The sequence below is a fragment of the Bicyclus anynana genome, chromosome 12, assembly GCF_947172395.1.
Source record: "Bicyclus anynana chromosome 12, ilBicAnyn1.1, whole genome shotgun sequence".
NCBI classification, from domain to species: domain Eukaryota; kingdom Metazoa; phylum Arthropoda; class Insecta; order Lepidoptera; family Nymphalidae; genus Bicyclus; species Bicyclus anynana.
Genome location: NC_069094.1, coordinates 7,346,883 through 7,362,101, shown reverse-complemented (window position 1 = coordinate 7,362,101; position 15,219 = coordinate 7,346,883). Strand labels below are relative to the sequence as shown.

The following is a 15,219-nucleotide window of genomic DNA, read 5'->3' as shown; positions in this document are numbered from 1 at the left end:
CGATTTCCTACGATTACGAATAGGTAACCTAAATCGTCTAGCGTGACTGCGACTATATAGCAGACCCAACCCACAGGCGACTGCAGTAGGTGTACTCTATACCAGATGCTGGTTCGAATCTGTGCCTGATATAGGGTCAGAAGTTGTTCTGATGTGACCAACCTCGACATCATTTCGTCCAAAATTCCTCAGTGCTTGAAGACGAAAGTCTTTGCACAGTGCGTGTTGCCAGTGATACCTTACGGATCCGAGACTTGGTCGCTATGGTCTTATTAAAAGGCTCAAAAACACTCTGCGGGCGATGGAGCGAGCTATGCTTGCAGTTTCTCTGCGTGATCGAATCAGAAATGAGGAGATCCGCAGGCGAACCAAATTCACTGATATAGCTCAGCGAGTCGCGAAGCTAAAGTGGCAATGGGCAGGCCACATACTTAAGTTCTTTTAGCAGTCTCAAAAGTGATTACAAAAATAAGAAAACTAATGTCGAACAAAGGTTATGATTAACAACATTTGTTAGGACAACTTAATTAACAATGAAATTAGAAACTAAAAAAAAACAATGAAATTAGAAACTAATATTTATTAGATACTTAGATATGCTTTGACAATAAGGTTTAGTTACAGTACAGAAAAAAGACAAAAAACATTTCATTTGTAAAAAATACACGCGAGCTTCCTCCACTCCTGACACAGTCAGCTTGCCGACTCTTAGCCTGCGTTAAGTTTAGTTTAGTCTGTACATTAAAGGCAGTTTTTTTGATAACGCACTAGGCCTGGAAGTGTTTGCCTGCTTAGACTGACTTTTCAGGGGTGAAAACTCCTTCAAATACAATAACAACTGTCCTCATTATTAGTATTTACAAAATACCCTTTCTAGGCAAGTGAAGCACTGTGCTCTACAAACCTGGAGAATCCTTGATTGAACAATAAATACAATGTGCATTGGCACCTATAATGTCATAAATGTTATTCCACTATCCATGGTAAACTACATGGTCTAAGAAACCATTTATTGCCTAAATAGAAATAGACAGCTGATGTTTTGAACAATAAAAATATATGAATCTTATTTAAACATTCAAGGCATACTGCTTAAAAGGGCTTCTTTTAAGGGGGAGAGGGGGCGAAATCATTGACATAAACTCATGACGAGAGATATCAAAAACAACGGCGAAATTAAAAATCTCTCTTTGTTACCTACGTAATATAAGACTAAACAGAGATATTTTCGATTGTTCTGCTATAGGGCGACAATATGTACATCTTTCTTTCGTCACGAGGTATGCCATTGACGAGTGCTAGGTAACGTACTGACAATAAATAAATGAAAAAAAGCGACCCCTAGCCTCTCCTCTGTTACCCCCGCTCTCATTACCACGCAGTCGAGGACTAAAGTTTGAAACGCAAGTATTGTACTGGAGTTAAAATAATTTCAAAGTACTCGCATCAAAACCCTATAAATAATCTGGTAAAGTATTCCGAAGAATGATAAGATACCAATATCAAAAGTGTTACAAAATTTGTGGTCGCTACACGTGTTTGCTTCCCTCAGGAGTCGGAATCGTCGCATACGTCCACCATATCGCTGGGAGGGGCGGGAAATCTGGGAGGAGCCCAATTTAAATATATGCTGTTCGTGTATAATGCCATGAACAATGAAAATAACCACCTGAAAGAAATAATATGTTCATATAGTTGAACGAGGCGATAGATGTTTGGATCCCAAAGGTTGGCGACCTCGCACTGGAAAGCGCAGTGTTAGTCGACCCCCCACTAGGTGGACAGACGACATCAAGTTTCAGGGAGCCGCTGGATACGGGTGGCTCAAAATCGTGTTGTTTGCAAGTCCTCACAAGAGACAGTCAGAGAGAGTCCAGCAGTGGAAGCCCATCGCTGATGACGATGATGCAGATAGTAGGTTTCGAACTACTACCACAGAAACTTAATAGTATTGAATAAATGGTAAAAATGTTGATAGGTAGGCTATTTTAAAACGTGGAATCTCAAAATCCTTGACAAGACAGCGTATGGCGATAGATTTATTTAATCATCAAGGTACATCCAGGTACATATAAATAAAATTCAAGTGTCGTCTGTGATTTCTAAATACTTAACCGTTTTTTCAAATACCTATTAAGTATTTACGAGATACTATAATTTTTGTCTGTCTGTCTGTCCGGGTTAATCTTTGAAACGGCTGAACGGATTTTATTGGGACTTTCACTGGAAGAGAAGAAAATAATACTGTGTTAGAAGTGGGTAGGTACAACAATATTCCAAAGGGCGGACCCACGACCTCTCGGTATTGAGTCCGGCACATTTACCATAGAGCTATTGAGGCTCCCAAATGGTTGTGTGATTTTTGTATATCATGAATTATGATTATAAATTAACTAAAAAAAATAAAAATTAGGAAAAATAAATCTTTTCTATACCAGGATAAGCCGAGCACAAAATGTGTCATATAAAAGGTTTGTTTTTTTCGGTACCACGGATCCCAAGGTCCACAGGGCACTGGCAACTCGTTCATGTGAGGTTGGCAAAATACTGTCGGAAAAACAAGATTATTAAAAACTTCATGCTAGGTTGCTGCAAATCACGGATTTAGCTTGTGTTCCATTTTTAATAAAATTGCAAAAACATTCAGGATTTTAAATCTATAAGTTATATTATAAAGCTGAAGAGTTCATTTGTTAGTTTGATTGAACGCACTAATCTCAGGAACTACTGGTCCGATTTTAAAAATTCTTACAGTGTTAGATAGCCCATCTATTCTTACGGGAACGGGAACCACGCGGCGTCTACTAGTTATAAAATAAGTGGTAGGTATGCAATGTCACCACAATTGAACTATTCATATTCATTTGTAGATAAACTTTTATCGTAAATTTCATAAGCATCTAGTGAACGAAGTAGTCTTTTGAGTCATATGTAAACCCACCATCTTTTCTTGACGAATCTGAAATGAAAAAATAAGATTAAAAATACTTCTCAAAGCTAATGGATACTTATAATAGCATCTATTCATTTCACTGTAGTTATCAATTAAATATATAACTTACCGGATTTCGTTGCTAGTCTTCTAAAACCTTTATATAAAGCTGTTAATTTAGATCGCATCGTGACGTTACCCTATTTTTGTCATTTGACAGCTCAAAAAACAATCCATCTTTAATTAATATTATTTTTTACGCTTGCTTGACATGTGACTGCTATGTGCCAGTCCAATTTTGATTCAATACTTACTTATATAAAATTATAATTTAGAGGCATAATTTTTAAGCTATAAAGTATAAAGAAGGTATAAAGTTTGATATTAAGGTACTCATGCTCTAGACAAGTATATTTATTTATTTATTTATTTATCTATAAATCTCAAAAAAGTAATACGATTGTACTTTGATAGAGGATTTGCTTTTTGTTTATCGTAATCAAAAGAGTAAATTAATATATATCGTAATTCCTAAGAAACCGCATCTTGTACATTTTACGACGTAGACAGAGAATTAATATAACCGAGATAGTCACTGTATTACATTCACAGATATTAACATAGATCCCTTCTTTGACAGGGATCCCTTGGTATATATATATTTTTATTTTTTTATTCTTTACAAGTTAGCTTTTGACTACAATCTCACCTGATGGTAAGCGATGATGCAGTCTAAGATGGAAGCGGGCTAACTTGTTAGGAGGAGGATGAAAATCCACACCCCTTTTCGGTTTCTACACGACATCGTACCGGAATGCTTAATCGCTTGGCGGTACGTCTTTGTCGGTAGGGTGGTAACCAGCCACGGCCAAAGCCTCCCACCAGCCAGACCTGGACCAATTAAGAAAATCTCAATCGGCCCAGCCGGGGATCGAACCCAGGACCTCCGTTTTGTAAATCCACCGCGCATACCACTGCGCCACGGAGGCCGTCAAAAAATATAAAATATAATATAAGTATAATATATTACTGGATTTTATTGGATTGTTTAGACAGAGAAATTTCTGTCAACGAGTATCTACGATATTGGAGCCATGGATAACTCTCAGCATGCCCTTCTGTGGTAGATACTATACTTATAATTTATAGCACACAATAAGCTATTTCTCTGAAAAACACAAATTTATAAAAAAATAATACTTTCCCTTTCCTCTCACAGGCGATAGTTTACGGAAGTAAACGATTTTATAAGAGTATACGCACGCACGCACGCAATAATAAAAATACAAGGTAATCTTTAATCATTCTTTACTTTCTAATGCGACCTTATAATTAATTTATTCTATAACTATGAAGTCTACTTATCAGTAGGTAATCAGATTCTATCTATTATTATTATTAATCAACGCCAACTTTTATGTTTCTTATTATGTTTCAAAATAAAGGACAATCAACGGACCTCTTCATTGTGGGCCTAATCAACAAAATTCGTTAAAGCATCTTTAGTTTAATTTACATCACAATGAGCATTCACAAATAAATCTGAAACAAAATTTCGAGACAAACTTTAGATAACTACTATTAGATTATTTTAAAAATCTACTTAAAATAAAAACACAATAGAGTAAATGAACTTAATAAATAAATGATCACCAAAGTCAATAGCAAGAACACAAAATGTCAAAAACAGGATTAATTTTATTAAACATTAATTAAGACGGTTTGGCTTTAGTTGTTTAGTGGAGGTACTAAAGGAGCGTCAGCAAAGCAGAATTTTCTTTTTAATTATCGTAATATACTGTTAGTTTTACCACTGTAAAATAATTTAATTATGCATTCCTTCTTTACTGACGTTCTTTTAGTTTACATACCGCCTTTGAGCTGTCACCATACTAGTATAAAGCCAAACTGTCTTTCAAAAATAGAATATCTAAAATTATTTTAGAACCTCAACAGTCACACACATTGGTATTGTGCACGTGAATTGTCTATGAATGAACGCAAGATGCTATATTTAATCACTTTTCAGTGTGATGTGACATCACACCTTCATAGACACAAACGGTATAAAGGTGTTGAGGTGTCAGGGAAAAATAATAATTTACATTTAATTCTTATTATAGGTCATTATACAACACACTGGTTCTGATGTAAATGGACATAATATGTGATGCTACTCCATTAGGATTTTTTGAGAAACTACAATGTTTATATGCAACTCACAGGCAATATAGGTTGTTGCATAGACTGAGAAGTAATAGACAAATAGATAAGCATTCGTACTTAAGCGTAGACTATATAAATGAGACAATGCGATTCTTTTCGACGACAGACGTACGCAGTTTTTTCAGGCACAACGACGACAAATTGTCAAACAAGTTTGACAACTTCTCAATTAGGAATAGATTTTAATGATAGATTTACTATGGCACGCCAATTAGTTGTCTATTAATTTCTCTGTCTACGGGTTATTGATACATAAATTCTTGAATCGAAATTGTTACTTAAAATTAGTCAAAGAGTCTTTCTAAATTATTTATATTCATACTTTATTGGGATCGGAATTTTATTATAATCTAAAGGAAGGCCAGCAAACAGGTGATAAATATTGTAAACAATTATTGTTGTTTGTTTTTCATAAGGAAAATCAAAAAGTATCAGAAAGAAGAACCAGCCCGAATCTGCGCGGGCGTAGCGTTGCGTGTTTCGTTACTGTAGTTATTTTTTTTTTTAAAGGTATGTTCGGTCCAGTAGATCCAGAGATTACCCCTGCAAGTACACAAACTTCACCTCTTTATAATATTTGTATAGATTAGTTAATATTTACTCAACTTTCCCGAAAAAAAATCATAAAATTCAATATACCAGTTAGTCAAATACCCAATTTATGAGTCCAGATCACCATGTTCAGAAACCATGTGCACGCCGATGTTTGTTTACAATATTTATCTTGGCCGTACTAAACGAGTTTCATAGATTTATTAGTAAATGGAGCATATGTAAAGTTATAATAATTATAAGGCATAGTTATCTGCTCTCAGGTTTAGGTTTCGGAGGCTTGAATCCCATAATTTTTTTCTTTTTCTTCTCCTTGCTTCCACCAGACTGGAATGTTTTCCAACTGTCTACCCTATTTTGTCGAGACTCCTGAAATTTAACCATACAAATCTTTTAATTTCCGCCATTGAATATTATTTTTAAAAAAGCAGTAACAGTCATTATCAACCTCCTGATAAAGAAGGCATTTGGAGGTTTAACTCGCTAAGCTGCTTCAGTGTGCTTCAGAGTAAATCTACATTCGCACGAGAGTTTTTTTAAACGGGCGTTAAATAAGCGTTCAAATACAACAAATGCATTCCCAGGTATATGTTCACACGACAGTGTTTTTAAAACAAGACGGTGTTTTTCGAGCATGTTGCATTTTCAATTTTGGGCTTTCGAAATAGACCTTAATTTAACTTCATACTACATTTAAACGCTTTTACATTACATCTACATTTAAAGTCCGTTAAAAAAACTCTCGTGCGAATGAGGGCATAAAAAAGCGATACGTTAAAACCCAGCGTTGGCACTTTTATTTACGTTTTTAATTTAATTCATAGTCTATTGTGCATAGCAGTGTTGCATTTTCAATTTTGGGCGTTGGAAACGCCCAAAATTGAAAATGCAACACTGCTCGATTAAAAAAACGTCGTGTTTTAAAAAGGCTGTCGTGTGAACATATACTTGGGAATGCATTTGTGTTTGGACGCATTTTAACGTCCTTTAAAAAAACTCTCGTGCGAATGACAGCTGAAGCACGATGCTCGGTATTGTCATAAAGATTGCTTCCGACTATAATTATACTTTCTTAAATATAGTCAAATGTTAATGATAATAATAACCAAGACCGACGGTTTCACGAGCTCTCCTCAGGTCAGAGGTGTAACACTTCCAACTTCCTAACTCCGGAATGAAATTTTTTACTGAAAATTTCCAAGAACAACCTCAGGGCCTTGATCTGACCACTTGACCACCGAGCAGAAATAGTTACAATTCAAAATAGAAAGCCAATCTAATGGTAAGAGGAAAACATCCTATTCCAGATTAAAAATTCAAAAATGTTCGCTAAACATCCCAGTTGGTTATTATTTTTTACCTGACTGCAAGAAGGGTTTTGTATTTTATTTTTCAAGAATTTATGCTATAACTTTTAAATATGACCACTAGACTGGTAGGTGTAGGAAAAGTCGACGCAGCGGATCGAATCACCTCTCAATGATGAGTCTGGCACCTTTACTTTATATTGAGGGTTCATATTGCAACTTGCAACATGCCAAAATTAACAAATATGATAACCCTGATGTGATGTTTTTGTAACTATACTCCTAATACTAAGTTAAAGTAAAAAATTTATACGAATAATGATGAAGCGTTACCTCAAAGTTTTTAGCCCATTCTTTTTCAAATGACATTTGCTCCTCTTGCTCTATCTCCGCTTCCCGCTTCCGTTTCCTCTCTTCCATGTCTCGAGTCTCAAGGTGTTGGCGTTTTCGCTCCATATCGGCAAACAGCTGGAATATTAAACATATTGATTATGTGTGGGTAGAATTTCACCCATAATGCTCAATATAAATAGCCTCAATAGCTCAGCGGTAAGAGCGGTCGGACTCATCACCGAAGGGTGGTGGTTTATTCCACACCCCGTTGGTCTATTGCATTCCACTCCTAGCACAGTCTTTCCCGACTAGTTGGAGGGGAATGGGAATATTGGACATATTATAAAAAAAAAATATCTTGACACTACACATTTATGCTAATTACACGGGTCAACATGAAATTTGACTTTGATTGCAAAGCATTAAATTTCGATAGTTTAGGTCGTAATTAGACGGAAAAAAAATATATGGCATGAAAAAGTTTGCTTTTGTGTTTAGAAGACTGATTGAACGAAATTTTTAAAAATCTCGGATTTCAATTTTTGATTGAAAATAAAACTATTGAAATAAAAATGTTTATTATTTTTATTAAGTTTTACTATCAAATTAGCTTACAGAAAAGTGGAAAATAACTTAAAAGTGGAAAAAAACTTTTACTTTTTCTTTATGTTCATAGCTACTTTCTCTCAATAAACCCCAAATATAGTCGCCCATCATGTTTTCATTGTATTGGCCTTGATAGCGTTGTTCAAAATTCATGTTGTCCTGATGGAAACATTCTCCTTGCTCTTCGGAATAGGCTCCCATATTGTTTTTAAATTTATCCAAATGAGCATGCAGCATATGTACTTTTAATGACATCCTGCAGCCCATGAACTTTAAAAAATTGACCACATATAAAACAAAATGCATCAGCATCGTATTTGCACTTTCCTGACGACATTTTAAGTTATTCTGGGCTTGTAAATAACACCTGATGATTGTTTATCACTCGGGTGCCATCTAGCGGCACAGTGTAAACGTTAATATCAAACTCTCACCGCGCGGTCTTTTTAAAAATATTAAAATCAATTAAAATTTATGAAAAAATTTAAAAATGAGTATTATTATTATAACTATCACAAAAGCAAACTTTATACCGAAAAAAGGTATTTTCTTTTCGTTTTTGTGCATAACCAACTGGAAAATAGTATAAACTTAAGGACAAAGAACGAAAATTTTTTTGTAGAGTCGTGTTATTACTATTACTAGCGGACCCAATCAAGCTTTGCTTTTGCACTTCTTCCCTACCTATACCCTAAGTCCCTACCTATACCTATGTCCATCTCCTGTTTATAAGCTACCTCCCCACCAATTTCCAGACAAATCAGCAGCCGTTCTTAAGTTATAAGTAGTGTAATGTGGTGTTTTAGGAGGTTTCTCTGGATCTCTCTGTCGCCTGTTCATTCAGCCAGCTACATCCAGGAGCTGTCGAGATCTGCTGGCTTCGCTCTTTACAAACACTTTAGGCAAAGGGCAAACAAGATTGTGTGGAGTCGGGTTGCCCAGATTCAGAGTTCTATATAATTTTTATGTGAAATCCACATTATATCTATACTAATATTATAAAGAGGTAAAGTTTGTAAGTTTGTAAGTTTGTCACATTTTTTAAATGGGGTAATCTTCGGAACTACTGGTCCGATTTTAAAAATTCTTTCACCAGTAGAATGCTACATTATCGGGGAGTGCTATAGGCTATATTTTATATTGGTATCATATATATTAGCCGAGTTATCACAGTTTTTGTCATACAGGTCGGACTGAAAATCCTCTTAAACAGACTTATTCGCATGCGCTGCCTTAACTATTGTGAATAATTGAAATTAATGTATGGAGACTTTATGTATCTTTAAAAGTTCTACAAAAAAGTCCGCGACACCATATATCTATCTTCTATATATTAGCAGATATAGTACCTTTTGTGTTTTAAAAATTATTAATTTTATATACTTAGGTTTACGTCATTATTTATGCAACTAAACTTTAATCCTTATTAAAATAAATTATTTAATAATCACAAGGATATTATGAAGATAAGATTTGCCCTTTACAGTATGTTAATTACTTAAATAGTTTCGGAGATAATACCAAATTTCTAAAAGACGCAGAAATTCCGCTATATGACGCCCGGCGCTTTCATTTACGTAGTTCCCGTTCCCGTGTGAATATGGGGATCAAACATAGCCTATGACACTCGCAAATAACGTAGCTTTCTATTGGGATCCAGTAGATCCAGAGATTACCTCCTACAACCACACGAACTTTACCTCTTTATATTATTAGCATAGAAGTCTCTATTTCTCTTGGTCATACCACCACTCTCGAAGGTACTCTAGGTTTAGGGCCGGGTTTAGGGTAGTGGTAGGGTAGGGGTAGAGGTACGGGTAGGATAGGAAAGTGGTAGGGTAGGGGTAGGATAGGCGTAAGATAGGGGTACGGGTGGGATAGGGGTAGGAAAGGGATAGGGTACGGGGAGGGTAGAGGTAGGATGGGGGTAGAGTGTAGGTAAGGTAGCGGTAGGATAGGAATAGGTTTGGGGTAGGGTGGGGGTAGGGGTAGGGTAGGGGTAGGGTAGATGTAGGGGTTGGGTAGGGTTGAGGTAGTGGTAGGGTAGGGGTAGGGTAGGGTAGGGGTAGTAGTAAAGTTGACATCGAAATTTACGCGGACGAAGTCGCGGGCGTCCGCTAGTCATTACTAAGTGTATCATAATTTATGATCTCATGGTCATGGTCAATTTATGGCCAAACAACAAAAAATCAGGGAATTTTCAAATATTACAATCATATTTTCAGGTGTCATATTTTGTGAACTCATGTTCACCCTCCAAATATTATAACTCATCAATAACTACAGGATAACAAGGATAACAATAAAGCAAAAAAATTTAGCAATTTCAATGAATGCTGGGGTTTCATGAACTGCCTAGGTGTTCTATTAGCTGGTCAATACAACCCAATGGCTATGACATATACATGTATAAACCAATAACTTTGTTATATAAAGATTATATTGAATGATTTATTTATTTTGCTATCATCCGCGAAAATTCGGCGAACCCATGCGACAACGTCACCCAGGTCCGACAAAATACTCTCTACGTACGTTTCACCCCGAAACCGGAGCATCCTCAGGAGATGTTGACTCTACAACGTGCAATTGCAATTGCACGTTGTAGAGTCAACATCAGTACGTAGAGAGTATTTTGTCGGACCTGGGTGACGTTGTCGCATGGGTTCGCCGAATTTTCGCGGATGATAGCAAAATAAATAAATCATTATATAATCATGATGAACTTCCGCAAAGTAACGCCTGCTTCTATCCAAGATTATATTGAAGTTATGTACCTTCATAGTCATCACATATATTGAATGCTTATATTTATCTGGATCATCTTCTGGTATACCTTCAGCCATCCTGTTTTCTTTTCTTTGTTTCTTACGTTTTTGTTCAATCTAAAACAATTATGTATGTATTAAAATGTGTATTAATAAAAATATTTCAAGAAAATAGTTACACACATTAGAAATTTCCAAGAATTTTCTAATGAGTATGTAATGATTAAGAATATATTATGGGGCATAACTATAAATTATAAACGCAGTTGCACGATCAATGCAAAAATGCAGAACCAGGATGAACATACTCTGATGCAAACTTTGAGGTTTTGGAAATTAGCTGCGAGTGTCACACAGAAGTAGTGCTTAAAGTACGCTAAAATCAACACATATGAAGCAATTGCGGGTGGGACTTGGAAGCGAGGTGTGCGTGGGGTGGTGCCACTGCTTCACTATGTTCCCGTTGATACTTAAAATTGCGCATTAAACGCACGACTTTTCGAAACGTCATCAAGTTTTTATATCAGACTGTTCTTGTTTACTTTTATATCTCTCATGTCAACGTCTAGTCACGTTAATCTGTTAATAAATTTACAATTTTTAGAGATTTTTATGTTGTTATTTTTTAGAGATTTTTTTTCAAGTTGCGAATCGTAGGCCACATAGTTCAAAGAGCTGATGGACATTGGGGTCCCAAGGTGCTGGAATGGCAACCCCGCACCGAAAAGAGTAGTGTTGGTCGGCCCCCCACTAGGTGGGCCGACAGTGAAGTCATCAAGCGGGTTGCAGGGAGCCGCTGGATGCTGTCCAGCAGTGGACGTCCATTGGCTGATAATGATGATGAATGATGAATTGATTTAAAGCTGAAAGTCATATCGACTCTGTTCTGCATAGGTCCTTCAACTTATAATTAGTTTTCTATTAAAAGAAGCCACATCAAAATAGATCCATTTGTTTGGGAACTATGATGCTACAGACATACAGACTTTCTGAAAACTTACAACCCTTCTATTGCATCAGAGGGTCCAACATGCAATCAAACAAAGTGCATGTGCAGAGAAATAGACAAATGTCAAGCAATAGTAGCACAAGCAAAGATATTGCTATGTTGTGGCTCTTTTGTTGCAATGGGATGAAAGAATTGGTTGACATTTTGTCTATTTGCCTTAACAAGGATTGTGTTTGGACAGATGCTAGGCATACAAGGGTTATTTTATTGTGCTAACTGCTAACACCACATTTCATTTATAATTACCATATGGTCTGTGCGCTCTTTGGCTTCTTGGTAAATGTCCAAACATTTTTTCCTTGTGTCTTCACTTTCCAATGTTTTCCATGCTCTATTTATTATCTCAAAAGCTTGCTGGGCACGCTCAGAGTCATCCTGAAATAGAAATATAATGGCCAATATGAAATAATTGTTTTAATATCACAAATAAGATTATTTGTATAATAAGAGGAAATTATTCTTTTGTGTTCATTTGTAAATATAAAATGTTACTGTATTGGTGAAATAAACTATTCCTACAGCATGAAATTTTAAATCACAGTCATGTTCTTATACACTGCTGTAAAACAAAGACCTCTGTCACATCTGTCTGTCTGTCTTTAACAGATTTTCCTGGGCTTTTCACCAAAATGTATGATAATGTTTGACTTTATAAAGACACTCTCAGAATTTCTACATTTCAAATTTAAAAATTCTTTTTTCTTTTATCTTAAAAATTTCTTTAAAATTGCTTTTAACTTTTGATTTAGAAAAAAGTACAATAAATGTTTTTCATTACTATTTTGAGTTAAATAACTCATATTTATTTATTAATTTTTTGGTAATCAGTAATCATAATACCCATAAAGTACTCTCATTGGCTTTTGTAGCTGATTGCTCAGTATATATATAAAAACAAAAAAATAAAGATTCCAAAGCTTTCAAGCTATTTTTTAAATTTAAGTCCATCTTGATTTTCTAGCAATTAAGGATCAATAGATGTGTAACCTTAATAAAACAGTTGTACTTATAGATTTATATTTTTAATGTAATGGTCATATGGAAAAGAGATTTTAATGCTTTACAACATCCAAAAAATTGTATATGTACTATGTAATGTTTGTATGATAGAAAAACTATATTTGGCTCTGAAGTTTTTCAATATCACACCACTAGCTCCTAAGCTAGTTATATAGGTCCTAACCTTCCCTTACCTAATGATTGAGTGGTGCTGGTTGCCGCAGGCTATCCACGGTTCCATCTGTGGATAAAAACCAAATGTTGACGGATACACCGTCTCAGCAAAAAGGGATTTGAATCTTCTTCAACTACATGAGATGTTATAAGCGAGCACACAGAAAATATTTATACACATTTACAAGATTCAAGTACTAGTGGAATTCTATTGATAATTTAAATAGACAAACTAAGAACATAGAATAGTGTGACACATGTTTAACTTGTATTATAGAAATCATATTTAGGTATGATATATGTACCAAAACCAAAAACTTGGTATTGAATGGAGCACTTGTTATAATGATTACATAGACCTATATATTGTTTAGTAAATAATCAAAAATATTGTGCTATTTAAGTATATAAATAATTCATAATCAATTAATTTGTGTAAATTAAAATAAGTAATATGAAATTTTATATAAATAAATCAAACAATACCAAATTAATTTTTACAAGTAATAAACTTGAATTATTCATGATTTTAAATTAACACAAGTACAGTTGTATTTTGCTATACATCTGTGTTTTGTTAAATTTCAATAAACGAAGATTATGTGTAAGTGTTTATAAAAAACTGACTTACAATATTTTTATCAGGATGAACAAGTATTGATAGCCGTCTGTATTTCTTTTTAATTTCATCTAGACTTGCTTCTGGATCAACTTGAAGCACCTCGAATGGATTTAAATTAAAATACGTGGACCCTGGTCGTAGCAACCTCTCTATTTGTTGTTTTGGAGTCAGCACGGAATCGCGTTTTTCTATTTCCTTAACCTAAAAAGTAAATAAAAACAAAAGAGTTATTTTGTACAAAGATTAAATTACGCACGACTTAGTTCAGTACCTAAGTAGAATAAGTTTAATAGGAAATAAGTTATTAAAATTGACGTTCATTACCTCTGAATAAAAATCCTCGAAGGATTCTTTCCTTGGTGTCGTGGAAGACATTTTTGTAATTACAAGCGTACCATTTATATATAATACGTATGAGACGACAAAATAAGATTTGGTTATAATTTAGAAATAGGAGAGAGATACCAAATTAATCAATACTTTCTAAAATGGCTCATGAATAAAAATTTATTTTCACTTCACACTTCAAAGTAAAATAAAATATTTGCCAAAGAGCAAAAATCTCAAGAATATAGTACGAGCAAAATGTATTTGTCTATGGCAAACATAGAGGAATTAGATATGGAGACGCATCACACTCAAGAATGGATAATGTTACTAGGTACGCAAAATCATTTGTAACTTCGTTACATTAGGGCTTTTAAATATACAGATACACTAGTTTTGGTTTTATTTAAAAATATCAAATAGTTTTGATTTTACATGCATTCAAAGTTTGCATTAATATCGACTCCCGCCATAGAGGAATTACAAAATGGAGATGCATCGCACTCAAATTCACGAACAAAATTGTCTGTCGTTTTTTTTAGGGCTTTGACTATTTAGGCTATGGACCTGTTTCGCACCCAAATTCACTAACAAAAAAGTTTGTCGTTTTTTGAGGGGGACGAGGGTTTACCTCGCACATCGAAAATATACAACACCATTAAATATATTCTGTGTCCATACACTATACACAACTATAAATTTGACTCGAAATACTCACATGCGTAATTTTTACACAGCCTAACAAACACATCGCTTACCTAACGATCCACAGAATATTCGATTACTTGATCGATTTTTTGCTGTTCCGTCAAAAGAATCGATTCTTTTTAGAAATTGTTTTTATTACAAAGGTAACAAATGAAACAACTACAAGTTTTACTGCACAAACCGGCATTCTATGGAGCTCTTTACAAGACGAAAACGATTACATCAATGAAACATCGATTCTATAGCAATAGTTTTTACGGTGACAGCAGTGGCGTGCAAAAAGTTGTCCATCAGTGTTCGCATGCAAGTGGAATGGGAAAGACTGCAGTTGTGAGTGAGATCGTTAGGAACACAGAACACTAATACTGTGAGGAACCAAGTGGAACGCAGTTATGGATTACATCGTAATACGTCAAGTTACCGCAAACGCCAATCGAATTTAGTGAATGACGTCACAGTTTATGATTAGTGTTTGCGGTGACGTGATAAAAGTATAATTTTGTTTTATAAAAATATTCCGAGATTATTTTTAAAAATAAAAATGTGATTCGATTTTCTAGGCATACAAACTGCTTAAATGCAAAAAAATCTTCTTGTTTTACCAATGCAGGCAAGTAGCCTATTGTAGACGAATACCGTAATATATAATCACTAGC

The 15,219-nt window shown here is 34.8% G+C and overlaps 2 protein-coding genes across 2 annotated transcripts; both read right to left on the bottom strand.

Annotated features, from left to right (window-relative positions):
- Positions 1–587: 587 nt before the first annotated feature.
- On the bottom strand, positions 588–4,079 carry LOC112042881 (uncharacterized). The gene is made up of 2 exons (XM_052884519.1): positions 2,436–4,079; positions 588–1,669 (listed from the first exon to the last, which is right to left on the bottom strand). The coding sequence occupies exons 1-2, from the start codon at positions 2,528–2,530 to the stop codon at positions 1,549–1,551; spliced, it is 216 nt and encodes a 71-aa protein (XP_052740479.1). The 5' UTR covers positions 2,531–4,079; the 3' UTR covers positions 588–1,548.
- Positions 4,080–4,223: 144 nt separating this feature from the next.
- On the bottom strand, positions 4,224–14,083 carry LOC112042843 (dnaJ homolog subfamily C member 8). The gene is made up of 6 exons (XM_024078014.2): positions 13,853–14,083; positions 13,538–13,729; positions 11,980–12,108; positions 10,734–10,841; positions 7,351–7,485; positions 4,224–6,079 (listed from the first exon to the last, which is right to left on the bottom strand). The coding sequence occupies exons 1-6, from the start codon at positions 13,901–13,903 to the stop codon at positions 5,960–5,962; spliced, it is 735 nt and encodes a 244-aa protein (XP_023933782.1). The 5' UTR covers positions 13,904–14,083; the 3' UTR covers positions 4,224–5,959.
- Positions 14,084–15,219: the final 1,136 nt, after the last annotated feature.

Excerpts from the sequence above, each read along its gene's own strand:
- LOC112042881 (XM_052884519.1), bottom strand. The coding sequence starts at position 2,530 with ATGAACGAGTTGCCAGTGCCCTGTGGACCTTGGGATCCGTGGTACCGA. Across the intron at positions 1,670-2,435 it reads TTTGTGCTCGGCTTATCCTG|GTGGTTATTTTCATTGTTCA; the intron begins GTATAGAAAAGA and ends TATTTCTTTCAG.
- LOC112042843 (XM_024078014.2), bottom strand. The coding sequence starts at position 13,903 with ATGTCTTCCACGACACCAAGGAAAGAATCCTTCGAGGATTTTTATTCA. Across the intron at positions 7,486-10,733 it reads TATATGTGATGACTATGAAG|CTGTTTGCCGATATGGAGCG; the intron begins GTACATAACTTC and ends TTAATATTCCAG. Across the intron at positions 6,080-7,350 it reads AATGGGCTAAAAACTTTGAG|GAGTCTCGACAAAATAGGGT; the intron begins GTAACGCTTCAT and ends GTTAAATTTCAG.